Source organism: Vidua macroura, chromosome 3 (assembly GCF_024509145.1).
Source record: "Vidua macroura isolate BioBank_ID:100142 chromosome 3, ASM2450914v1, whole genome shotgun sequence".
Lineage (NCBI taxonomy): Eukaryota > Metazoa > Chordata > Aves > Passeriformes > Viduidae > Vidua > Vidua macroura.
The window spans coordinates 68,964,399-68,991,563 of NC_071573.1; the positions used below are offsets into that span (position 1 = coordinate 68,964,399).

Below are 27,165 nucleotides of genomic sequence, written 5' to 3' on the forward strand. Positions count from 1 at the left end.
CACACCGTTTAGGAATCACACCGGGGTTCCCCCCGTGTTATCTATCCGCGGCGCTCACGCAGAGGCCGCCCGGCTTCCCACGGGAGAGGCAGCGAGGCGCACGCAGGCATTGCCGGGGAGCCGTGAGCTTCGAAGTGTCACTCCCCCACAGAGGCTCTCCCGCCGCCGCTGAGCCGTGCGTGCCTCTTCCACTTCCTGCTGCAGAGCCAGTTCTGCCGCTTACCTGGGAGAGGCAGGGAGGGTGTCGTAAAAGGAGGGAAAGCCGCCCGGCCGGCTGAGGAAGGAGCTCCGGGCGCGGCGGGGAGCGCAGCAGGCGCGCAGCCCTCTCGCTCTCCTGGGGCAGCCCAGCGCGAACCTCCCTCGCCCGCAAGGTAAGAAGTGTCAGAGGTGCCGCCTCTCTCGGCCCCTGTTTGCCGTCAGCTGCTGACCCACGCCTGGCTCTTGCTGGGGCTTCCCCCCCCCAAATTGCTGCCTCGCTCGCTTTCTCCCGCCTCTCTCGGGTCATGAGAGCCTGACTTTCACAGATGGTTACAACATGTTTCAGCCATTTCGCTGCAGTTTGATTTGTTTGTTGGTTCTTGTTAATTTTTTTAAATCAGGAGGGGTTTGGGGTAAACACTGGGGACAGACACGCCTGGTGTCGAAATGTTGTCCTGCCTATTTACGTAGTTGCCTGGCAATGAGTGACGGCCAGGCCTGATCCCGATCCCGCCCTGCGCGGCTCTGCAGACTCAAGGTGGTGTGTTGGCCGATGGCCCTCTCCCTTTCCCTCTCCCTTTCCCTCTCCCTTTCCTTCTCCCTTTCCTTCTCCCTTTCCTTCTCCCTTTCCTTCTCCCTTTCCTTCTCCCTTTCCTTCTCCAGCTGACCCGGGGCTGCATAGGACAAGTCCACAGACCCGGTGAGGGAGAGGTGGCTGCAAGGTGTGAAGAAAACAGGATCACAGACACTTTTTGCCCCATTCTCTATAGCCTTGGCACAGAAACAAGCCGGGAGCAAGGTGGTAGTATTTCTTTTCTATTAGGATAAAATCAGCCATATAAAACCTGCTCCCATATAAAACTCGCTCCCATTTCACCCAGTTTCAGGATACAGGTTTTGTAGGGCTGAGATTGGCACATCTGAGCTTACTGGTCCTCAACCACCACCAGCAACCCTGAGACCAGAAATTCCCATTCCCTGCAAGACCTGGGTGGGTTCAAGGCCTGGACTGGCCACATCAGCGCCCCACCATGACCAGATGTTGCTGTGACACCCATGGCGGATGATGCCAGAGACAGGGATGCATGGGGCACGGGTGGCTGGGCCATGGTGGGTGAGTGGCTGCCAATGATTCTGCTGCCTGCAGTGCCATCAGCCTCTGAAACTGGCCTTGTCCTTGCATAGTGCTGGCGATGTCTGGAAGCATGCTGTATATATTTTTTTTTTTATTATTTTCCAATGGAGTTGAGTTTTCTTTCTGTTTTCCTAAGGCAGGAAGCAAGGCATGTGCAATTATGGTGTTCGTGTCTGTCAGTGCCCCCCACCCCCAGCAGTGGCTTTTGAAGTTTGGCAGAGGGTACGTGTCTGAAAGATACACACATTTCTGCACGTTTCATGACTGCAAGTGAGCGAGGCTGTTCTCACGCCAGCTGAGGGAGACACGTCAGGTCCCGCAGGCTTCCCTCAGCCTCCTGCCACCCACGCACCCTGCAGCCCTTGTGCTGCAGAGCAGGGAGAGTGGCTAGGGATGGGAGAGACATCAGCCCTGTGAAATACCAGGGGCTTTTTGGGAGCCAGAGTCTTCAGTGTAAGGCATGAAGCTGTAGGCTGAAGAAATTGATGCTTCTCAGAGTGATTCCCCCATCCCACCCCACTGAGTCAGCCCCAGTTTTGTGACAGGAGTTTTGGATGTCCCCGGGCCCTGGCATATCCCAGACTGGGGGTTCTTAAGTGCCTGTGAGAGTTTTGCCACCAGAAATGGGTGGGAAGTAGTCTCTGGAAAACAATCACATTTTTAAGGATACTGAAGATAATTGTAGACATTTTCATATTTCACAAAATTTAGAAAACTGGCAGGGAATGCTGCCTATATCCGAGATGCTTGTTTGGATCCTGCTAGAGGGTATCACCCTTCTAGTTTCTTACTACTTACTGCCCAGCATTCCTTCAACATGTATATCGCTGTCTACACTAAAAAGGGAAAAAATACCAGGTCTGCTCTAGCCTTTGCACTATGGATTGTCCACTGAAGCAGCATTAGTGCTGCAAAAGAGAATGTGAAGTTTGCCGTGCAGACAGGATTTGAAGTATGTTCTCCTGGCACATGGAGATTTTCCTGCCATAGCTTCAGAAAATACGGGAGAGCAAGCATATAGCCAGAGGAATGTTGTTTCCATATTCTTTTTCTAATTTTTCCAGAAGTCATGAAAATAAGCATTACCTACCCTAGAGGGCTAAAAGTCTAGGCTAGGAATGTGACACGTGTCCTTAGTCTTTGCTGTGGAGGGTACCCAAGGGAGAGGGTCAGCATCTGTGATGACAGCAGCCGAAATTTCTCACAGTGAAGTGACAAACTCTGAAGCTTGGATTTCCTTGGCAGCGCATATTTAAGTTGTAGACCCAAACCAGTTCCCACATTTGCACTTGCTCCTCCTGTAAGGATTTCTCTCTGGGTTTTTTTTTGAGGAAAGTTGTGTCTAGTGCTTCTGTAGAGAAAGCTGCACTTAGAGCAAGTGCTCTTGCACACTTACACTCATCTCACCCCATGGCAACAGCATTCCTTGGGATCTCAGCATGTGCATCCTCACAGCAGCTTGCAGATTCTGCATCCACTTACTCCCATCCTGCAGATGGATATCAGCAGCACCGGGGAGCTGAAGGGATTCAGCCAAAGTACACAGGAATTATTTGGAAATCAAGAAATACCTGTCTGTCCCCACCCCTTGTGATCTCAGCTTTGCCTTAATCTCTACCCATTCCATTTCAAAAATGCTGTGACTGGTGAATAAAAAACCCTGTCCTTGTGTGTTGTGCACCAAGGAAGGTGAGGTTTCTTTCTCATCCTAATGTTTTCTGTTTTAACAAGGTAGACAAATAAAAGTTTGATCAAAAGAGCAAAGATATTTTCCCCCTCTCCAGAACCATGCTCATGTTGCAGTCTCTCTCTCTCTCTCTCTGTTTCTTCATGACAGAAGGTTTCTAATCAAAAGCAGATAGATGGTTAGTGTGTGTGTTTTGGGACAGCGCATCCTGACAAGTCTTTCTGCTGGAAAACAGATGAAATAAATACCTGATGGATTTTGCAATCGGCCACAAGAAAACAGCACAGATGAGCTAAGCGCAACACCCTTCCCCTTGTCCCGTTGCCTGGATTTTTAGGGGAGGATTTTTAGGGGACTTTGGCCATTGCTTCAAACTTGGGTGCTCAGGCCCATCTCTACTGACCTGCAGTAGAGGTCAGTATTTTTAGGGGAGGATTTTTAGGGGAGTTTGACCATTGCTTCAAACTTGGGTGCTCAGGCCCATCTCTACTGACCTGCAGAAGAATTTGCTCCCCTTCATTTATGCTCTCCCTGCAGGTTTCCAGGAATGGCCATGGCCAACAGCAGCTGGATGTGAGCAGATCTGAATGGCTTCCCCTGTCTCCCTGGCAGAGGCAGGGGAAGAAGCTCTCTGGGTGTGGGAAGCTTCACAGGGAAGCTGGAGGGGGGTTGTTCTCAGGAGCTTGAATCACTGAGCACACACCCTAAAGGTTATTTGTTGAATTAATGCACATTGCAGAACTGGGTGTATAAGGAGAGGAAGGAAAAAGAGTAGTTTAAGGAGTTCCCTTGACATTTTTGGGAGCAGTCCAGGCTCTGTCCCTCTAGGAAAGGCCTCCTCACTTTATTACAAGCAGAAATATATGCAACGGCTCCAGCTGGTTATCAGTAATCTCCTCAATAGTCAGAGGAGCAGGGGGGATATTAAATTCTTGACGTTTTCTGGCAATATCGTGAACTGACTTGAAGTTGTAGTGTCTTTCCAAATGAGGTTGGGCACGATCTCTGCTCTCCAGCAGCCTCTGTGCCAGAGAAGGGATCAGGCTACAGGTTTCTCAGGGTATTTCAGTATGCTGAAGCATTCCTTTCCTCTAGTTCTTCAACACAGGAGACCAAGCAGGTCATTTTTCTGCCCTATGCCTAACTGTATTTGCAGGATAAGCTAACTAGAAAAGTCAAAGGAAACAAAACGAAACTCAGCAGCACAAGGCAACATAAAATACAGGGATAATGGGCTCTTTTGGGTCTTTTTCCAAAAGCTAGGAATCTTCAGCTGAGCAAAAACAACACCCTGAAGTACTGCTTTTGGAGGAGGATATTTTTGAATCATCTGTTATATTTTCAGCAGTGTGGGGATTTCTCTTGGGAATTTCCATCCACATGCCATTGCCGGCATTGCTCAAAAGATGTTCAGCATGTCCTGGGGTTAATTTATCCCCGGGGCCATCGCTACAGAGTTCTGCTGTTGTAACAGCTTCTCTCTCCAGCCAGGGCTACTGAGGGAGGAGGAGGATAAAGTCACATTTCCTACTTTTTTGATGCCAAAGCCCTCATCCCCTTGGTGCCTCCTACTTTGACCCTGTGAGAGCAGGGGCTGTGCGTGGGTGTCAAAGCTCAGCTTTTGCTTACACCCTGCAGCAGGGTCTAAGCAAAATCCTATCTAAAAACCTAGAATTTTTTGCAGGTGAAAACCTAAGTGATGGAATTGGTTGTCTCTTCTGTCTGACCAAATTATTTCACTCAGTTATTTGGAGTAATTTTTTAAGGTCATGTTACACAGGAAGGAAATAAGACTGTCTTTTAAATATTAAGTTGATTTGGGAGATAAAGAGGCATTTATTCATTCCGAGGTTAAACTAATAGGAAATACATTTTTGAAATATTCTGAAGTAAGACATTTTAAGAGTTTAATGGCTGATGATTTACAATACAGTTTAATAAAGTCCTAATATCCCTTCTCCAAAAGGCAGACTAAATACATTAAATAACAAACTTCAAGAAAGCAAACCTGAATTTTTCTTGCCCATGTTTTCCCTTTCATTAGATTCATGCAGTTAATTTCATAGATAGCCAGATGTTAGCAATGGAACTAAAAAAAAGAAGACAAAAAACTTTGGAGGTTGTAGCCTCCAAAGGAATTTAGTGGCTTAAATCCCATCTGACACCCAATCCAAAACCTACGGAAGTTAATAGGGAGATTTCCATTTACTTCATTGAGCTCTGGATTGAGATCTCGGTTTCTCTACAGAAATCTTTTCTTCTTGTCATGGTGCTAAACTAAAGGCTATTAAATATAGAGGATATTAATTCAAAGTGTTTTCTAGTATTTTCACCCAGCTACTTCAGAAGCCATCAAAACAGCATCTTGGTGTATAAGGCATTGCAAATTTGTTTCTGAAAAGTCTAGTTGGCATGTTTGCTCAGGATTATATTGAACAGAGAGATGATCAGACAATGCATGTGTCCTACAGAGGTGGAGCTGTACCCCAGTCCTCAGCCAAATTGTGCTTTGTGAACACCAGGGTAAATTTTGCACAAGGAACCAGTTTACTGGAGATGCTCAGAGGGGAAATAAGAGTTTGCAATGTGATTTGTGCTGCTGGAGTGCACATCATTCACTTTACAACCAAACATACAGAGATATCCTCAAGTTGAAGCGTGCCTGAGCAGGCACTTCAAGGCCAGCTGATCCAAGGGTCAGGTTTACAAAACTGTTGAGGTAAGCAGAAGACAGATGCTTTGCAGGGAATTTGACACCTCTCCTTCACAGGTGCTTCTCTGTCAGGGGACCACTCAGCAGCTTTGCAGCCTGGTTGGTGTAAATCTGACTGTGCTGTGCTGCCCTGGTGAGTCACCACCCCAGGGCAGTCATCATTTAAACTGACATCTGACCAAAGGTTCCAGGCAAAGGACACTTTGCCATCCCTGCACAACATCAAGTTCCTGACACGGTCCTGCATGGTGCCGAGAGCTTGAGGTTTTCTCTTTCCCGTCACATCAGCTATGCCAGTCGGAAAACCAGGACTCAGTGAGCTGGGCTGGTGTTTGTGACCTGGTGTAGAGAGAAAGGGGTGCAAACCTCAGGGAGAGACTTGATGGTGGTAAGCTGACCGTGAGCCATTCCAGCCTGGGTGCTGGAATGGCAGGAGCTGGTTTGGCACCAGACCCAGCTCTCTCGTGCAGGGGCTGCAGCTGTCGGAGCAGCAGCAGCGTGTGTGCTGTGCTGGTGCAGCTAATAGCTGCTCTGAGGACTTGCCTACATGGGAAAATTTACCAGCGTAATTATCCCACTGTAATTATCCCAGGATAACTCTCCCTGTGGATGTGCTTAATATAACATAGGGTATGTATGAATATATGGCAAATCTTCTGCACAGATGGAGGTTTAAGTTACATAGAGGAGGAATGTTTACATTGCAGCCCAGCAGCAAAGCACAGTTTATATCCTACTTCCCAGCAAATGTTACACCCTGAATTTTCTGTGCCAGAGGTACTTTCAGGGGGAAGTACGTGTCATTTGATCTGATCAGCAAAAATGTAAAGCCTCAACCTTGCCCTGTAGACATGGGGCACAACATTTGCTTTTACAGAATCACTATGGAAGCCGGGGTGAAGGCTGGGACACTGCTTTGTACCTCTCTGTGATCCTGTTCAACTCTTTTTTATAGACTGATCATTTAAATTTGTTGTTCATTTGACTTTTTTGTTCAAAACACTGTGACTGAAGTTGGGAGAAACTCTTGGATCTCTAAAAGCTCTTCAAACACATTGTGATTTTGACTTTCTCTACCAGGCTTCCAGGCCAGATTCTTTTCCCTATGTTGTCATTCCCATTGCTTGAGTTCTTAGTCCCCTCTCCTCTGAATCCTACTTGGGATTTTAGCTTCTTCAATGTGATATAAGGTTAATGGCTAGGGAAATGATGAGCACCAAGCGTGGTTTTTCTATATTCCATGGTAAAAAAGAGAATTTGCTGGGAGGAAGCTGAGCCTGCACCCTGTAAGAGGATGAAGATGGCTGCACTTCCTGACGCATGCTCAGCATTCACCCATCACTGCTGCTGTCAACCTGACTCGGGGTGAAGCAGAAGTGTCCATCATCAGGAGTCACTTGGCTGGACCAAATTTACTGGGATAGCAGCCCCAAAAGGAAGTGATAATTTTGTTTTGGGCCCAACTCAGTTCTGAAGGAAAGAGGAAAAAAATCCAACCAATAACTAATCTCTCTAAATTATCTTTTAATTTTCAACAATTAAAAAGAATGAGAGTTGTGTGATAATAGACTAGAAGAAATGGTACAATAAATTAAGCGGCAGCACTTGGAAACAAGATTTCAAGTTGAAATTACTCAGCTAGGCGTGTCATAAAGTTTAGATCCGATGCATCAGCATTAGAAGGTCAGTAGTAAAATAATTGCAAGTGATTGTGTCTAAACCAAACCTCCAGACCTAAGTAGTCTGATCTACTGTCAGGTGCCAGAATTACTTCTGAGAGACAGTTCATCTGCTTTTGCCCCTCTCCAGTGTCAGCAGGAACGGTAAGTTTCAGAAATCCCATAGAAAACATTTGATTTGCGCAACACAATTTCCAAAACTTTAACTGCTATGTCTTTTCCAGCATCTGAGATAGAGTTATTTTAGGATTATTGCCCATGTGAAACTGTACCGTGTTTACAAAACTCCTTTTTCTTGTTTTCCAGCTTGCTGAAAAATCCTGGCCTTGCAGTAAGGCAGCTGACTCACTTCCGGTTCAACAAAAAAACTTGGAAATGGCCTCTGTATCAGGTTAGTCCAAATTATAACTCTCTACTAGCTTCACTCCAGCTAACCCTCTGCTTTCTTGTTTTGCCAAAAGTCAGCCAGACCTTTCTTGCTGTTTTCTGCCATCTTTTTAAAAAGCATTAAAGTATAAAGAATACATATTGCCCTTCAGTATTCCAGCTCACAGTCAGTGAATGATGATGGATGATAGGCATTTGACTGTGTGGCTGTCCATCTCCAGTGTTACTGTTCTCAATTTTTCAGGCACTTTTGTGGGTCGAAGCATACCAGTCGAAGTGGATGAATCCATGTCGTGGTCCCAGTTACCTGAACATATCTTGGAAAAGGCTTTGCAGCCTTCTGGAGAGGGTGTGGAGGATGAGGAGGCCCAGAGCTCACATGTTGCTCAAACACCTCAGGCTGATCCATCTTGCCTTTGCAGAACACCAGCACATCATCACTCAGCACTGTCTGTGGAGCCTGACAGCAGCTTGTGGTCAAAATATTCTGATCCTGATGGAGGTGGACACTTCTGTTCCCCTGGTGAATCAATATCAGGAGTATTTCCCTCGAAGACACAATCTATAACTATGGACAAACCAGGCATGCAGCCAAGATCACAGTTTTCAGCTGACACCAGGCACAAGTCCAGTAAATCAGAGCAGATCTTGTCTGATGTTCCTGAGGACTCACTGGAGTCCTCACTGGAGGAGAGCAGCCAAGGGAGTTCACAGTCACAGCAACCCTCAGGAAACAGACTCCTGGCAGAGCTGGGAACTGTAGATACCGGGTACAACTCCCAGTCGCAAGACGTCATGGGCATCAGGCATCTGGAGCCCCCCTTACCACTGGTGTCTGTGCTGAACCCCCAGGACCTCCCAGGACCACTGATCTCCAGAGAATATCTGGGACCTGAGCATCAGCAGTGCCCTATGTGCCATCACTTGCCCCATCCCAACACGCCCTCGCAAGCCCACGGCTGCTTCAGGCACCGCTGCCCAGCACAGCAGCCCCCCCAAGGCCCACGTGAGTAGCACCTCTCACCCCACAGGAGGTTCTCTGGGTGTATCTCAGCCGTCTTTCACCAAGGGCGTGTTTCCAGCACAGCATGCAATTATTAAGCTCTTTAAACATCTAATTGCAGTCCATTTTACAATTTCAGATTTTTGGGTTATGTGGCTGGACTCTCTGCTGCAAAACCTCTGAACCTCTGAAGTTAAAGAGGTCGTGGTTACTCATCAAGTGCAGGCAAATGATTTTGCTTAGAAACCAGCCTTTGTCGGTCACGCTGAGCATGCACAGCCTCTCCCTGCTGTTATTTCATATTCTAGTCATTTCCTTCCTCCTTGCATCAGTCATTCGGCAGCCTCCTATACCGACTCAATTCCTGTTGTTTTCGTAGATTTCCTTGCTCCCTCTTGGATCCCCAAAGTTGAGAATTTCCTGCCAGGATCAGGATGGGAGGCTATCCTTGATCTCCATAAATAGTATCTCCCAGCACTATGACCAGACTCACCCATGTGTTTTATTTCTATGTGAAAAGAGCGTGACATCCATCTTCCTAATTTTTTTTTCTGTTGTCAGCTGAAATGAGAGCTCATTACTTAAAATGGAGCCCTCTCAGCTGCTGGTGATTGTGTTGCTGAGCGCTGATGTGACTCCCTCAATATGGGTGTTCTGGCTCTGGGAGAGTACAGTGCAATTTACAGCCTGCTATTAATTAGTATTCCTTTTCAGTCTCTGAGATTTTTATCTGTTATGAAGTGAGCTTTGAACATTCAACAGCAATATCATTGTTTTAATATAATTTATATTACATTAGGCTCATGAGACCCTGACCTGTTTTGGGCTGTCTTTGTAATAAAAAGCTGTAGGCCTGTTCTGATAAATCTTTTTTTTTTTAAACCTTTTTTGACTCCACAGCATTTATATTGCATCTGTTTAAAGAGTTTTGTCATTTCAGCTATGTACTGTAATTAGGTATATGAAAGAGGAGGGTTTCAGAAACTCGGTTTCCAGCTCTGATTTTGGAACTTTGTAAAAAGGAGGGGGCTACAGATGGACTTTCAACAACATCTACAGCTTAACATTTGGAAAATGTCCTCTGGTTTTCCTTTCCTACCTTCTCCTTTCAGTTCAGCTCTAAGCAGACAAAGAGCTGGTTGCACAACACCCCTCACTATTTACCTCCTTTTACCTCCTCCACAAGCAGGCATCGTGAGAAGTAGGACATTTACTGAATGAGGACATTTTGTTTGAAAGCAGGAACTCTGAAAGGCTTTCTTCAGAAAAATCACTACCATTCCAGCCATATCCAGAGGGCGAAAAGAGTAAAATAAACTCAGATGGCTGGAGCAGATTTGGTCAGGACCAAGATGCTGGCAACTGTACTCTTCTGTTTCTCACATGCCTGCTACAGCGTAAATCACCTCCTGACAGCTCCTTGTGTCTCAGATAATTGTCGGGCAGTGGCAACCCACAACAAAGCTCTGCACCTCCCCTAGGGAATAGCAACTGTGCCTGGAGGCTCTAAGCTGGCTCGGGCACCTGCTATTTGAGATACAGCAACAAAACTGCTTCTGAAGTCAAAAGAAATGTTCACAACAATGCCGTGTGCCTGGGGACCATAATTTCAGATATTTGTCTTTCAGGGATGTAGGGGGTGTGTGGGCACACACGCCTGGCCACGCTGTGCTTTGAACTGTGGCTGCATCCAATATACTGTAGCAGCAGACAGATCCAAAGGAAGCTGATGAAACATTTGCCTTAAAACCAAACCAAGTGTCCCAAATCCCTGCCACCTTCCCTAGAGCTGGTCAAGAATCCAGGAGGAAACAATATTGACTTGCAATATGGTTCTCCCAGTCCCTTTCACCCTGTCCTGTTGCAAATGGTTAAGAGGGGGGTGGGAAAATCTCCTAAAACAATCTCAACAAATGCAATGTTGCTGACTCACAATTTCATCAGGAATCTGTGGGTTGGTTGGAGGGGGTTTTTTCTTAAGTGTTGGCTCCTGGAATTGGAGTATTCCATGAAAGCTTTGTTTTCTTTCTTTATCCTCCCCTTAAAGAAAAAAACCAAAAAAGATAGATGGTCCTCCTCATGGCTGGTAGGGAAAGGAAGGCATGACCCAAAAATAGCTAAAAGGATTTTAAAAAACAGTTTTGGGGGGAAAGAGTATTTGAGTACTGCAGCTTTTAGAGACAGCTCATAACACCATAATCATGCAGTGCTAATAAGCCCTGCCAGGCTGGACTTTGATCTGCGCACAGCAGCTTGGAAGTGTGCAGAGCTGCTGCCTAATGAAAACCGCAAGCAGAAAGACTGAGAGAAGAAAAAATTCCTTTTTCCCCCAATTGGGAAACAAACAGCTTACATTGCTTTCTCTTTCAGTTTATGCCAACAGTTCCACTGTACAATGGTTTTTAATCAGTATTATGGTGTGGCCAGCAACAGTAAAGGTTTTCAGAATTACATGAGCAAAATTATCACTTTGGGCTTCCCCTGCAGCCTCTCGGATGGCAACAGGAGCAGCAGCAAGACCTTAAAATGTCACTTTAACAGAAAATTCACACAGGGTGAAGTAACAAACTAAGCGATTATTTTTCCTCTTTTCATTTACAATAATCACAGTCTGTTTAGCCTTAGTGTTGCAAACTGATTTGTTCCAGGATTTTGCATCTGCTTTCATGAGAACTTTGGGATGATTCATTTTCACAAGTCATTGCCAAAAAGAAATTTTAGAAAAAATCCCAACCAGAAAACACTGAGGCACAGTAAGCATAGGGACAAGGCAGCCCTGAATGTTTAACTGTCAGCTGTCCCAACAGCCCAACCTCGAGCAGGGATCTGAACCCTGCCGTATGTGAATGGGAAATAGCAAGCTTTAGACTCCAAAACATTCCTTCATCTGGCTTCTTTCAAAGCGAGATACCTGCAAATGCCTCCAAACTGCTCAGTTTCTTGAGACATGCCTGGAAAGGAATAAACACAAACTGAGGCAAAAATGTGTTGGCTGAAATGATAGTTGCTGCCTTTATTTTCTCACCCTCCCAGATGGCAGAGCTCCTTACCAACATTTTGCTGAGCCATCGCAACCACTTCCTCCTGTTCCTGGACCTTGCATGAGAGTTATCCGCCCGGCCCAGCAAGTCATCCCAAATTACTCAAACCTCCGTGCTCCCAAAGGCACTGGAGATCGACCACCCCAGAGGACGTGCTCCTCCCCTGGTCCTCCTCGATTCCCGTAAGTATGCCGGGGGGCGGGGGGGCGGTTTGTGGGAAGTGGAAGTTCCTCTGATCTGATTTTGTGGGCTTTCAACCAGTAATTCTGAATCCTTGTACTGTGAGCATGCCCAGGCTGCAGGAGTACATGTGAGATGCTGCATTGTTTTCTTTATTTGCTGTTTTACACCCAATGGGGGCCTGACCCTTCCCTAAAGGACTTCAAAGCTGGATACCTGATACGTTGTTAGAGCACATACTGAAATGCATGTGTTAAGGAAGATAAATGCTTGAAGGTTAAAGGGATGAGGGGTTGAAAAATATCTCAGTTGAAACCTTAGAGCTCTCCTGCTCACGGGCAAAGGTCAATTTGGTGTCTTGCTGGGGTCTTCAGCTTTACACTGTACCAGCCTCGGACAGCTCAATCACTGGCTTCCAGTGATTTCCTTCATACCTCTTCTGTGGTGCAGAGAAAAAGGGAGGAAATCCCATCAGTTGCTGATATATCTCTACATTGCAGTTTGCAGCCTTTTCCATGTTTTTTCACAGCAAAATGTCTGGCCCTTTTAATCCAGGGCTTTTTGAATGATTTTCAGATATTAATTTACCAGGCCTTATATTCTTATAAGTATCTCATTAGAAGATGGGAAATCTTATTCATGCAGGGGTTCCTTCAGACTCAGCTATCTAAAATCAAATTCAAGCCTCAGGTTTTGAGAATATCTGAAATCAGACTTTTTATTCAAGTGCCACAATACTTTTAGAGGTGTTAAACTTACAGGCATCTGTGCTTGAAAATGTCCACTTATGTGACATGGTCTTGGCAGGGAGCTGTGAAAATGGTCAGGACAAAAGAGGGCAGACAGTTGAAATATCATTCTACTCTGGCCTGTGAAAAATTAAGGGTTGTAACAGAAAAGTGACAGCAAGATCAGGGAGTACCTGCAGCAGAGAGAACTGCACTGAAAAGTTTGTATAAAAATGTAAAAATGTTGGGGGATAGTGGATATCCTTTGCAGTAGTAAAATTTAAAGCCAGACTCCTGAGTTTTGGCACATTTGTTAGATAAGGTGGAGTTGCAGGAAGATCTGTAAATCAGCCACCAGGTAGTGTTTTTGTGGCCATTGATGAGGTATGTGTTGCTTTTATTAGTACTTTCTTCTGCTAAAAGAGATCCAGGATACTCGGGCTCTGTCCTGCGGCTGCATGGCTGCTGCTTGCAGGCTGACTCCAGGAACAGCAGTTATATGTTGGTAATATTTGCCTATAGAGTATTTTGTAACAGAAAACATCTGCACCGAAATGAATAAACCAAATCTTAATGTGACAACAGAAAACATGCTGCGACCAGCCTGTCATCATTCATTTAAGGAAAGCTAAGAAAAAAAAGAGAGAGGTCTTGATTGACTAAGCATCATGGCTCTGTGGGGAAAAGGTCTCAGAGAAACCTAAAACTGATCTAACAAATTCAACCCAGCAGACTGCAAGCACACCTCACATAAAAATCTCTATAGATTCACCTTCCCATTGACTTAAAATCTGAAGCCAAAGTGTAGTAGGACAAGAACTGCTAAGCTTCCTAAAATCATCCCTTTCTGTCTGTTTACTACAATGGAGAAGACATTAAGCAAGGTTATTGCAGGTCTGGAATGCCAGTCCCTGACATGAAAAACCCTCGTTTGGGACTGCCATTGCTGGTCAAGAAATTAACTTTGTTCCCTTTGGCAAAACACTGGGTTTGTGCAAGACTGGAGGCACTCCAGAGCTGGAGCTGGAGTTGGAGTGCCCTTTAGACCCATTTTCCCAATTTCCACCTTTCTCTGAGCCTCTTGCGCTGCACAGGACATCGTGAGAGCATCTGAGCTGCCATGAAGTGTTCTTAACTTTAGATAATGGAAGAGGTTACCCAAGGGCCACCCTGCTGCTGTACGTGCATAACAGTATCCACGACATGCCGTTATTTCTCATTCAGAAACAGCCTTTGCTTCTGCTAATTGCAAACTGAACAACTTTCAGCTATGGTGTGACTTACTTCCTGTGATTAATGTTTCTCCGATAAACTGCTTCTTGTGGTAGCCTGTCACCAAGGTATCCGTTCCAAAGACACTGTAATAACTAAGCAGATGTGCTAAGCCAAGCATTTCTGCAAGAACATTTCACAGCTAGTATGTAGATAAAGTTCTTAGTGTGTTATTAAAAGGAGAAGAAATTCTGAATTCTGCCTAAAAATAAGTATTTTCTAAATCCTCCATTGCTTTTCTTTGTAGAAACCAGCTATACAACCAGCTACCTAATGGTCAGCTGCCCCCCAAGCCATGTGGACCAGATGAAGCATGTGGTTGTCCTTCTGACAATTTTCCATCTCCAGCTGCTGTCCCGAGACCTCTCAGTAACCCTGCAGCCAGGGGAACTCTGAGAACCAGCAATCTGCCGGAGGAGTTGCGTAAGTGGTTAGCAAATTTGTTCTGTGCAAGATTTTACAGCACAGCCTAACAGCTTTAGATGGGAGAGCTCCAGAATGGTGGAGGGAGAGGAGAAGGCAGGGGGAAATGACATTAAGACAAAGACAACAAGAAAAGAAAATACCAAGTGTCACCACATGTGTTGGGTGTGAGTGTCTATGTTTGGTGGGATGGAATTACCCCCTTGAATCCTGAAAACATAATGGTCATTAATTGCTTGTTATTTTGTTTACAAAAAGTAAATACTGTTTGGATTGTTTTCATGACTCCTTGAAACAGGATGTCCCTTTGAGGCAGGAGGGGCTGGAGTTTACAGTAAAAGACTAAAAACAAACAAAGCCTGAGGGATAAAGTGTTTCTGTCTGTCCCAAACCAGACAGATACGCTGAGCCTTGACCTCAGTTTCTCCCTGAACTGGTGAGTTTGGAGAGGACTCTGGGACATGCGGAGGGCAGGACAGACTCTGCCTGACATGCTTCTATTGCCACCAACGCCACAGATGCATTCACCCTCCAACTCGTAGGGGAAAGTCAGGTTTCAGAAGAATAGTTTCTTTCTGAATGCCAATCTGACTAGTAGGGGAGAGGTACCATTGCTAAGAACCCTCCACAGCTCTCCTGAGGTTTTGATTTTTCCTTTATTCTTCATTCTACGTATCACCTTTCAAATTCAGAGAGTCACACCTCTCTGGCCTGTAGGAGTGAGGTATGATGCCAGATACCACTCTTGGATAGACCCTATTTTATCAGTTAGTGTGTCCTAGATGGAGGAATTACTGGGTAAAACAGGGTTATCTGTGGTACATGCACAGCTGGATTAGATCAGCCAGCTGCTTTACCCTGATGCAAAGCCATGAACACCCCTCCCACAAGGGCAAGGACATTGCTGTCACCAGCCATGCATCCTGCCTGCACAGGGTGTTAATGTTGCTCCAAGGAGAGGCAATATGACATGCATAAGTGCCCTTTCAGCTCTGTCCTGTCAGTGTGTCTGGGGAAAGCTGTGCTGGCTGCAGCCAGTGCAGGTAACTCAAGCTGTGGGTGAGAGCCCAGGCTCAGGTATGCCCAAGTGCTGGGTAAAAGCAGCTCTGGCCACAGGGCAGGGGGAGCAGCAGAGGAATTTACCTTCTGCAGCTTGCCAGTAAAGCAGAAGGAGCTCAAATCTAGAGCAGGGTTTTGTACAGGGGGTTGGTTTCAACACTGAGCCACTGCACTACCCCACATCCATTCCGTAAACAATCCAAAGAGACCTAAGTGGGCAGAACCTGCAGTGTGGTGGAGAAGGAGGGCTGTGACATTCTTGCCCTCTGAATGGCGTATTTAAAGGAGGGCTGTGACAGGTGTATTTAAATGTGTTACATATTCATACAGACTCTCTCTCCCAGGCAAGGTCTTTATAACCTACTCAGTGGATACGGCAGTGGAGGTTATGAAATTTGTGAACTTCCTGTCTGTAAACGGATTTCAAACTGCTGTAAGTATTCCTTCCGGAAAAATATTACTTTCAGCCAGGGAAGAGGCTTTTTTTTTAAATAGCAGAGAAAATGCACTGTCCATTTAAATTTTTTTCTGGTTGTCATCACATTTTGTAGGCTAAAGAAGATACAAATAGAATGAACTAGCCCTGGTTTTGCAAGCTGTAACTTAAATGATCTGCCTCTTTGTTTATTCTTCTTTTAACTGAATTTTGTGTTTGAAGTATGCTTTAATAATGATCCTGGAAAATTTCACTTAGTGACACCAGATGGGCAATAGTATGAGGTTTTGTGAGCTATTCCATTAATATTGCCTCATATTTGAGCTGTAATATCAGTATTACAAAAGGTCAATTTTATGTTCTTCCCATCCTACCTTTTATTTTCTCCAATGCTATTACATCATTGATTCTTCAGATGTGAGTAACTTTCTGCTAAAAAAGATCTAAAAGTAGATTCTAAAATTCACACAGCTTAATGAAACAGCCTATCTCATGGTTTAATTTGCTTTGTTATCCCTTTAAAAGTGATTTTGCTTTGTTATACTTTCAAAAGGGATTCTAAAAATCATTGGCCTGAAAAGGTCTGTGCTGTGTAGTACTCTCTAATCCCATAAGCCATTCAGTTTTTTACTGAATTTCTCATGAGTTTGGTTCATCTTAGAGGCCCACAGAGGCTCTAGGATTCAGTGTTTATCAAAATCTTGATTCATATTTTCTTATTTCAAGAGCATATGCTATCTGACCCTTCAACCTTCACTCTTTGGCTCCAATTCAGGAAAGCATTTAAGCAAGTGGCTATCATTAAACGGAATGAGACTCAGTGGGGAGCTTTGCGCATGCTTATTTATTTTCATGAATCAAAGATTTTTTTACAGAGGCTGCAATTATACTTCTCCCCAGCAGTTCTGTACTATGACCAATTCATAAGAAAGCTTTTGGGCACCATAGCTTTACAGAGTAGAAGCCTCATTAATAGCACCTTTGCTGGACATGCAACTCTTGGAGCCTGTTGCGGAAATAATAAATACAGCAAAATGGCCCCAAAGCTGGGAAACAAGTGGGCTGTCTGCATTCCGAAAGGGAAAAAGAAAGACTTGAGAGCAGATCATGACCCTTATCTCGAAAACTTGGAGAAGTTCATACTTCTCCATTGGTCACAGTCACTGATTGCTAGTTTCTGGATGTACTGGGCATGCAGAGAAGTAAGCAGTGTTGGTCATATTCAGTCCTATGAAATCCTCCATTGCTCTGCTGTTATTGAACTCTGGGTGACTGCACCCAGTTATCAGTGACCTGGCTGACTTCCCACCACACACCCTGAATATTTAGTTCAATATGAAGCTAAAGCTTCACACTCAGTATACCCTCGCAGTCAGAAAATAGCAGGCATTTGCAGCTATACAGATGGAGAAGGTGGGCAGTAAAAATTGTGTGGGAGCTGGGGACTGGCAGGGCAGCCAGTCAAAGGGCCAGCTGAGTGGGAGCCCAAGAGGTGCCTGCAGCAGCCCTCTCTGCCTGCTGCCTATCCAGCTTGACTCCGGACTGCACGGAAAGGGGAGAAGTGGATGTACACGTTTTTTTCCTAAGGGAATGCTTGTCATAAACAAAGAAAGGAGTAGGTGCTCTATCAGTGCCATAAAACAGGGAGGAAAGGTGAAGGGATGCTCACCACGGACTTTCATTCTCTTGCAGATTGATATCTTTGAGGACACGGTACGAGGTATTGACATCATTAAGTGGATGGAGCGCTACCTAGGTGATGTATGTAAGGGCAATTTAACCTTGTTTATAGCAGAGGTGACCTGAGGAAAATGGTTGAATTATTTTAATACACATCAGGGACAGAATGAAAATGCAAGACCCTACTGTTGTCTTCCCTGCCACTGTAGAAATGGCAGAGGCATTGCAGAGAGCATGTAAGCAAATCTCACTCACATTTGTATCTGATGGTCCCAGAGCTCTTTCTTTAAGAAATGAAGTGTTAATCCTGGCATTCTTGCAAAATTCTAATGCTGCCTGTTACATCCATCCTGAAGCTGCTATTGGAAAAGTTATTCTTCCATCCCCTTTTTAAATAGTGGTGTTTAGCTGTGCTTCATTACAATGATATCTATATTTCATCCCAGGCTGCACAGTCATGGTTAATGTTCCTCCTTCTCACCTGAAGCTTTTACACTGATACCTAAAATACTGATATCTAAAGGGTTCTTCTGGATAAACCATCCTACATTTAAACTGGAAATTGGTGTTCTCTTGGTTGATATATAGATTTGCTCTCATCACTTTGTATCTATCTAAGCAGTAAAACAGAGATTTATCTTGCTGCCAGTGCTGTCCCCTGCAGCAGCAACTTCCTCTGAAGTTCCCCTGAGCGGTGAGGGCACATCTCCCTTAGGATCAAGCCAAGTGGTCGGACTGTACCAGCACAGCTGGGTGCAAACTGGCGATTCTGCCACTGGACAGGAGCCATCATGGGCTGCCTTCCTTGGATTCTTGCCTTGCTGAGTGGCCACTGGGTCTCTGACTCACTCTGGCCTGATCTCCATGGTTCAGGAACAGGATGACAGAAGTGGTGAACTCTCCTCCACCTGAGCAAGGAAGCTCAACCATCTGAGCCAGCCCTACACAGGTTTCCTGAAGGTGCCCATGTGGGCCCTACGCAGGTTTCCTGAAGGTGTCCATGCAGGCAGGATACAACTCCATGGAGAGCCAGCCTGGGACCTCTGTCATGGAAATGCAGTCATGCCTACTGGGGCTTGCATCAGGACAAATTAGGCTTGGGCTCACTGTGTGTAATGTAGGTAATGAAACCAGAAGACAGGTGACTTTACTTTTGCCAAAAACATCATTGTCACTTAAAATACAAGCTGGCAGATCTCCTCTGGGACTTGTGCAGAGTCAGTAGGAGAAACCAGTATGTGCTGAGAACAATCTCCTGCCTCCACCTGAGGATCTTTTTCTGACTACCCACCCCAGAAAAGTTTGGTTTCCCTCACTGACTGTAGAGGCAGTTACTAACTTGAAAACCCTTATGTGTGTGTGGAGGACGGGACTGCTTGGACACAAGCAGAGGAAAGTGTGCAACTGGGCATGTCTCTTGCAAACCCTCAACATCTGTAAGTGCTTACACACATGTCAATCACAAGCAAAAGTAATTCAAGAGTATGTTGAGTCAGTGAAAGGGATAATGGCTCCTTACTGTATTTGACCCTGTGGTGGGGCATATTCTCTTGATACAGCACAGAAGGAAAGAGTTAATTATGTGCCAGGCAGACTGTAAGATTTGGAAGCCTTTCACAGGCTTCATGTGCCAGGGATGAAAGGCAGGCCCCAGGTAAACACAAGTAGGAAGCTTTCATCTGCTGCATTTCAACTGGCCTGCCATTAAGGCGGAGAGATGTTTCCCAGATATAAAGGATGGCCCCCCTCTGGAAACCTGAGCTCAGTGTGGGGCTGGGATTAAACAGGTCAGAGGCAGGATCGGGGCTGTCCTTGCAAGGTGAAGGAGCATTGCCTTCAGCCCATCATGACAGAGCCCCTAAAGCTGCCCAGGCCATCCACAACAGCCCCCCTCTCTGCACAGCAGCCTCTCTGCACACTTTGCCAGTAAGGTCGGCAAAAAAAGACATAATTTCTGCCACTGAGAGCCCTAGAAGTAGCTTCCACACACTGCTGTCTTTAGTTCCTTTTTGTATAAAAAGCCATAGATGACTAAAGAGATGCACTTCTACATAAGCTGTTGGAAAACATTTGGGTCTGAATTTAAAGACAAAAGTTTTCCATGTATGCACATAGACACTCTACACTGATAAAAAGTAGCTTTTTATGACAGGGATTCCAAGTGTCAACTAGTAGCTGCTAATACATCTCTTGACATTTCGATTTTCTATATTGAGATGTTGAGAAATAACGAGGAGAATGAGTGTATGAGTTCTCCTGTATTTCCTGCCAGAATGAATGAGATCCTCTTGTGTTTGCCAGGAACACAAAGATCACTTAAAACACAAACTGGCAGATTTCCGATCTGCCTCTACCAAACACGCTGCGTTTCTCAATTTCATGAAAGTGCTTTTCTCCCTAACAGAAGACAGTGATGATAATCATAGCAATCAGTCCAAAATACAAACAGGATGTGGAAGGGGCTGAATCCCAGCTGGACAGGGATGAACACGGCTTACATACTAAATACATCCACAGGATGGTAAGCAAGGACATGCATTTGCTGTTTTACAAAGACTGTCTCTTCTTCTCAAAAGACAAATCTGTCTCCAAATGGCAGGTTCTTTGCTTTGTTTTCTCTAATCCCCATAGTTAAACACCCCTCTTTGGAATTCATTAATCCTTCCTCTCATCAGCTCCGTATGCTCATTAACATCTGCTAAGAGGTTCAAGGAAGAAAAATCCTATTAAACATGCTCATCTTATTTCTTCATATTCTTTATTGTTCAATTTTTTTCCCTTCCTTCACCTTCTTGAGCCCTAGTATAGCACTGAGCACAATCTTATCTAACAGTGCCTGACCTTCCTCCCTCTAAACCAGCCCCTGTTGCTTCAGCCATCCTGGAACTGAGGTCTTTTCTAACGCAGTGGTAGAGCTGACTGAAGGATGGAATTGCAAAGCAAAGGCCAGAGATGCAATGTGAGGCTCCTGGGGAGTGCACAGAGGTGCCAGAGGACCAGACACCCATCTCCACAGCCTGTCACAGGACACACATTTAGCCCAGAAGAGCCCATAGAGCCATGAAGCTGATCCTTTCTCCCTTGGTTTGCAGTTAGCTGCCTTTCTCAGCCTGTAACCCATCTGATCCCCCAGCTGGAATATGCAGTTGGGTTTCTCAGAAGCTGTCACTAGCGGATGAGCTCTCAGCAGTACTTTGCTGTCCATACCACCCCTGGGATGCCTGTGTCCAGGGCCATGGGGAACAGGCTGAGCCCTGGCTCAGACATGGACATGGCCTCTGGCTGAAATCTTTCACCCTTTGTAGGCCAAACAGGGGTGGGTGTTAGTCAAGTCAGGCTTCACCAGATCGAGATGGATTTCATGGGATTGCACCTGCAGCTAAACCCACAATTATTTCACACCCTGAAACTAAATGTTCAACAAATGTTGACAGATCTTTCCTGTATCCTTTCTGTAGCAATGAAGAATTAGATTAAGTGGCCAAACCAAACAACACTGAGTCCACCAGGAATAGATCAACTCATTTAACAGAAAAGCAGTTTAAGTAAACAAGGAATGTTTTTATACATAGGGTTCAGACGCATGCAGAGAAAAATTGTCATGTCATTACAATAAAATTGGCTTTTTGTTCTATTCTAGATGCAGATTGAGTTTATACAGCAAGGAAGTATGAACTTCAGATTCATCCCTGTGCTTTTCCCAAATGCCAAAAAGGTAACATACAAGCATGCTTATATTCTTTCCACATGATTAAGTGCATATTATTTTGATCACAGTGCAGCAGATGGAATCTTAAAACTCAAACACTCAATTTCTTGGTTCTTAACAGCCTAAGTAATATTCCAAAGCTTATAGTTTTATGTATTCCAAAGTTCCTATGTTATGTACATGCAAATAAAAAACATTTCATCCACAATATAAATCAGCGTATAAATGTATTTCTGATGATGAATGTACAACTAAAACTCAATTTGCCTTGAGCACTGAAAGAACTTAAATGGAGAGGGGCAATCTATTCAGGAAGCATGCTTTTTATATTAACCCTTTTATAATTTTGTCCAAATGCAATGCTGATGAGTGAGATGGGCAGGATTTATGACTGAAGAAAGGATCTGGAAGAGGGTGTATTGAGAATATAAGAATAAAGAGTATAATAAATACTAAAGTACTAGGCTGTTTCATGAACTTTGACTAGCCCATCAAAGGCAAACAAAGATTTTTTAGGACTTGCCATTTCATCTGCCCTCCTTACTTGTTTTGAAGATTCATTTGAGAATAAGAAATAAGTAATGCAACAGATTTCCATCTCTTTTACCTCACTGAGAAGATCTCTTGGATTTTTACAAAGACAAAAATATTAAGTCTTCAGTTATAGCTTTCTCAATCTCCTGCATTGTATTCATGTTCACTTTGCATAACTAAATGCTTTGTGCGCTGTTGGGTAGCTATCATGTTGCCCCTAGGTACAGCTGCATTTTAGAAAAGTATGGAAAAATTCTTTATATTTCTTTGGATGCCCAAATTTTGGAACACGAGTCAAAATTTAAATAATGTTGTCAATGGTTATAGGGCTGTGCAGTCCCACTGCATTTACGGATTTTAGTGTAATGAAGTTCTTTATTTAATAAAGAACTTCATTTATTTAAATATAATATAATTTAATATAAATTTATTTAATAAATGAATTATTAATTTAATTTAACATCAGAAATTTGAAAATATGTCCCTGAGTTTGTAAAATGTGTGAGGTCCTGTGGGTTGAACAGTACCTCTGGTATTTCATGTCATTCAGATCCCTTCGTGAATGATCTCAGTCTGCTACTTACCTTAACTAAGTACCTGGAAGACAGCAATGGTGGGAATTGGGCAGGCCAAAGGCAGGAAAGCAGTCAGCATTTTCAGTCAATTTTTGATGGGGGAAAAGGGCTCCTAACCTTGGGGCTACTTGAGTGCCCACCATGTGAACAGACCACACAGTCTAAAGCCACGTGGCACCTTAAGGGTTGCAGAGAAAAGTGTCCCAGGAGGCACTATAGCTGTCTTGGGGCTCTGAGACAGAACAGTAAGTTATTTGGGCTCAACTTTATTTATCAGAAATTTATTTAATGTATAGCAGCAGTTCTCTCAGACAGTGGTCTGTAAGGAATTTCCAGGGTTGGTTTATCCATCTGTCTCTATCAAGGCATCAGGCTCCAGGAATCCTTCCTGCCCATCCTCTGTAGTCCACATAACCCTTCATTTTTTTGAGAGGTGCTTTTCTCATTAAATTATGCAGCTCAGCATTTTCTACTGCTGTTAAGCTTTAGTCTCTTTCTCCACATAATCCTTTGGTACATCACCTACCTTCATCTAGCTGCTTAATGATAATGTAACTGAGGATATCATGGGTGGAAGGAGAGCACCAGAGCCTGAACAAGTTGCACTAATGAAGTCTGGAGGCAGTCAGAGGAAGTGAGGTACCTGAAAAACTGCCAAGTATATGTACAATTGGATGATGTTGGCAGGCAAATTACTTCAATTTTGTCTTTTTTATACTGTCCTTTATACATTCAAGTATTAGCATAGCTGGCAGTGGAAAAAAAGCAGAAAATGAAGATTTGGAGGTTTCATCTGGGGATGGGGCCATTAGATGAGTTAATCTCATATACAGCACATCATAAGGCACTGCTGGTATGTGAAAATTAGTCGACCTCCAACAGGAAGAGATCTGTGTGATCCAAGGAGTGTTCATTAGGAAATTGAATAATGAGGCGAGGAAAGCACAACACACAGTTAAGGTGGAACTGGCATTTCCAGCTTCCAAATTGTACACTACTAAAGGAAACATGGGTCTTGCTGGTTCAAGGTTTGCATCACAACAGTCCACAGAAATGTGTCCTCCTCATCTGGCTATCTGATGACCAAAGTGTTAAGCCAAGATTGCCCCATGCTAGAGGCTTCCTCTGGAAACAGTCAAGGGGTGAGATGAACAGGGCTGGTGCCAGGGAAGGCAGGAGATGCCAAACCATGCTCTGCTGTCAGCCCTGAACAGTCCTGTCCTTTGCACCAGTACACTCTGCCCTCTTCCTACCAGTTTGAACTGCGGAGTTATCAGATACTCTCCCTATGGCATAGGGAGAATTTTCCTCTCAGTTCACAGATACACAGCCAAATTTTAAAAATGTAAAGGACAGTAACCATTTTCCCATTACTCCCACCTGCAATGACAGATGCTGTTGCGTGGCAAGGAAACGCCCCTTTCTCACTCTGGATAAAAATAGCAGCTATAGCTACCCTTTACCCCTCCACACCTCCCTCAAATTAAAACTATTGCCAGAGCTGATTCATGTCCAAGAGCTTTTTGCACTGACTTCATTTTGGAGGGTATTAAACTAAACTGCACGAGCAGTTTTGGAAGCAAGGCACAGAGCTTGTCTCTGGATGTATAGTGCCTCTCTCATTATATCCTCACTTGCTGATTTCTTACCTACTACACATTTCTCACACTAATTTCCATCTTAACTAATAAGTTACCCATGTGGACCTCTAGCAAATGCATTTCTGCAGTCTAGACTGACTATATCTACTGTATTTCCTTTGTCCAAAAAATGTAGTTTCTTATCAAAGGCAGAGAAAGAGCTCATTTGGTAAAACCCTGCCACATTTAATTGCATTTCCTTCTATAGCTCTTAACAAGATTTAGTAAAGAAACAAATTCCATGTAACAATGGTATGCATGTGCATGCAAACATAGTTATCTTTCTTTCTCCCAGTAACATTTGAGTCTCTTGGCCAATTCCAAAGAGCTTTGTTAAAGGAATTAAATTCAAAAATATTAAAATCTGTTCCTATGCCAAAATAAAAAGACTTAGCAGGTGGAGGCAAGAAGCTTATTTTTGCTCCTACCAAAGGGAATGCTGTGGGATCTTACCCCTGTGCCGTGAGATGTCTATCTTGAAGAACAACCTCCACTTCAGGGAGACCATTGACCAAAGCTTATCCTTTCTCAGCCACTGGAGAAAGAGGAAGGTCAGGTTTGATAGATACCTCTGCCAATCACAAAGCTGCTTGTTCAAAAGCCTAGGTGAGTTCATACTAATGAGTCTGTAGGTGCCTGTGTGACTTGCTTCCTTCTTCCTATACGTAAATCCTGTAGCTCTAACAGAGTGATTGCATCAGTTAACACAAACTGCTCCCTGAGCAGGGAAAGTGATGCAGCCTTGTTCCTACAGCTGTACAGGCCAAGAAAAGACAGCCAATTTGAGAAGCATGATCATGGGAAAGAAAGGTTTGGACTGCAGCTAGGCTGTTTGCTGGCAGCAGGACATGTGCAGCCCATGCCAGGGCATTCCCTGGCAAGGTGCCAGAGATGTGCGTGCCAGCAGCTTTTTGCTCTGTCCTCTTGGAGCTAGCTCCACTAGCTTGACAGGAACTGTGCTGCTCCTAACAGGGGCTATCTTGGGAAAACACTGCTAAATAAGAGGTCCAGGGACCAAGTGCTGGATGTCCTGGCTCCTCATGTTGCTTACTTGATGTCTCATTTTGGCTAGGTTCTGGTGTCTCCAATTCCAAAACAAATCTCTGTCTCATGGTGACCATGAATTGGTTTTGGTCAAGGATCTGTCCCTCTGTTAATTAGTAGTATTATAATAGCTGTACACCCCTACATATCCAGGCTGTCCCAAGGCTGTGGGAACATGGGAATATGAGGTTTGAGCAGGCTCGTCTCTATCAGCCGGCTGTCACGTCCAGTGCCATGGTGGTCCCAGCTTCATTATGTTAATGGACATTAGCCAACCCCTATGAAGGACTGCACCTTTTCCAGGATGCAGGAATTGGTGGAGGTTTGACTGCTAATCTGGAGATGCATTAGTCTCTCCACAAGCTCAGCATCAGCCTCAGCCTTCTGCTCAGAGCACACCATGCTTGGCAAAGAAGGGTGCAAGGGCAGGGGGAGAGGGCTACTAGCATGTGAAATGTTCCTGTGGGGTCCCAGTCTTTCCCTGTTGATCCTCATCCCAATGTTGAACGTGCTGAATGGATCCTTTAGCAGCTACTAAGGTGGCAGCCTTTCCCTGCCAGGGGCACTGAAATCCTCTTCTCTTCTCTTCTCTTCTCTTCTCTTCTCTTCTCTTCTCTTCTCTTCTCTTCTCTTCTCTTCTCTTCTCTTTCTCTTCTCTTCTCTTCTCTTCTCTTCTCTTCTCTTCTCTTCTCTTCTCTTCTCTTCTCTTCTCTTCTCTTCTCTTTCTCTTCTCTTCTCTTCTCTTCTCTCCTCTCATCTCCTCTCCTCTCCTCTCCTCTCCTCTCCTCTCCTCTCCTCTCCTCTCCTCTCCTCTCCTCTCCTCTCCTCTCCTCTCCTCTCCTCTCCTCTCCTCTCCTCTCCTCTCCTCTCCTCTCCTCTCCTCTCCTCTCCTCTCCTCTCCTCTCCTCTCCTCTCCTCTCCTCTCCTCTCCTCTCCTCTCCTCTCCTCTCCTCTCCTCTCCTCTCCTCTCCTCTCCTCTCCTCTCCTCTCCTCTCCTCTCCTCTCCTCTCCTCTCCTCTCCTCTCCTCTCCTCTCCTCTCCTCTCCTCTCCTCTCCTCTCCTCTCCTCTCCTCTCCTCTCCTCTCTCCTCTCCTCTCCTCTCCTCTCCTCTCCTTTGCCCTCCCCTCCCCATTTATTTTCACAAGCTTTTCAATGCTTGTCATTGATATCAGACTTCCTTTGAAACATGGCAAAATTAGCTAATGTGATGGCAGAAGGGAGACAGGCAAGCTGTGAGATCACACAAAGTTCATTTATTTAGGAACCCAAATACAATTCTGAAGCCAAATTAACATTTCTTGTTGTTACAGGAAGTGCCTAGAACAGACAGAATTAAATCTTCCTTGGCAGGGTGTGACGGAATCTGAAAGATTCTGGTAAAGATTCAGAAGGATTTATGGGATTTAGCTTTTCTTTTCCTTGTTTTTTTCAGGAACACGTGCCTACCTGGCTGCAGAACACTCACATTTATAACTGGCCAAAGAATAAGAAGAACATCCTTTTGCGGTTACTGCGGGAGGAGGAATACGTTGCTCCTCCAATAGGACCTTTACCAACACTCCAGGTTGTGCCGCTATGAACGTTATAACTTAAAGCACATGACGAGTGGTTGTTAAAGGGTTGTTCCTGGCAGGGAGCCAGCACTCTTCCAGATGGCTCTTTTTGATGACAGAAGACACTCTTTCTGCTAAAGGAATTGGTTGTCTTGAGTTACTCAGGCTCAGCTTGTTCTCTACCTTGTTAAACATCTATTTCCAAAGCTGATGGAGCAGAACTCTCTTCTCTAGAGTTCTAAATGCTGGAAATTGAAAGAATGCCCACTTTTATTTTAACATCTGGTTTCAACATATTCCTTTTATTAGTCATTTTAGCAAACAAATACCAGAAAAAATGTTGCAATAAGTGTAAAATAAAAATTACATCCTCCTTTTTGCTCAGGGTTTCTTTAAAGATATTCCTGCTTTGTATAGCATTATTGAACCATCAATTTGTATATATAATATACACTATTAAATATATTTGCCTTTTGTAAGGCAATCTTA

The 27,165-nt window shown here is 44.5% G+C and overlaps 1 protein-coding gene across 6 annotated transcripts; it reads left to right on the forward strand.

Annotated features, from left to right (window-relative positions):
* Positions 1-277: 277 nt before the first annotated feature.
* TRAF3IP2 (TRAF3 interacting protein 2) lies at positions 278-27,165 on the forward strand. Of its 6 annotated transcripts, XM_053974116.1 has the most exons (10): positions 278-371; positions 7,719-7,803; positions 8,044-8,805; positions 11,836-12,025; positions 14,271-14,446; positions 15,850-15,938; positions 17,634-17,702; positions 20,026-20,142; positions 21,262-21,336; positions 26,556-27,165. In XM_053974116.1, the coding sequence occupies exons 2-10, from the start codon at positions 7,788-7,790 to the stop codon at positions 26,700-26,702; spliced, it is 1,641 nt and encodes a 546-aa protein (XP_053830091.1). In that variant the 5' UTR covers positions 278-371; positions 7,719-7,787; the 3' UTR covers positions 26,703-27,165. The 6 variants fall into 6 exon arrangements, 5 of the variants coding, with proteins under 5 accessions (XP_053830091.1, XP_053830092.1, XP_053830093.1 ...); XR_008436431.1 differs by lacking the exon at positions 26,556-27,165 and having other exon boundaries at positions 17,634-17,697; XM_053974117.1 differs by lacking the exon at positions 20,026-20,142.

Bases quoted from the DNA above. Each gene is read 5' to 3' on its own strand.
- TRAF3IP2 (XM_053974116.1), top strand. The intron at 12,026-14,270 runs GTAAGTATGCCG...TTTTCTTTGTAG, and splicing joins CCTGGTCCTCCTCGATTCCC to AAACCAGCTATACAACCAGC. The intron at 14,447-15,849 runs GTAAGTGGTTAG...TCTCTCTCCCAG, and splicing joins CAATCTGCCGGAGGAGTTGC to GCAAGGTCTTTATAACCTAC.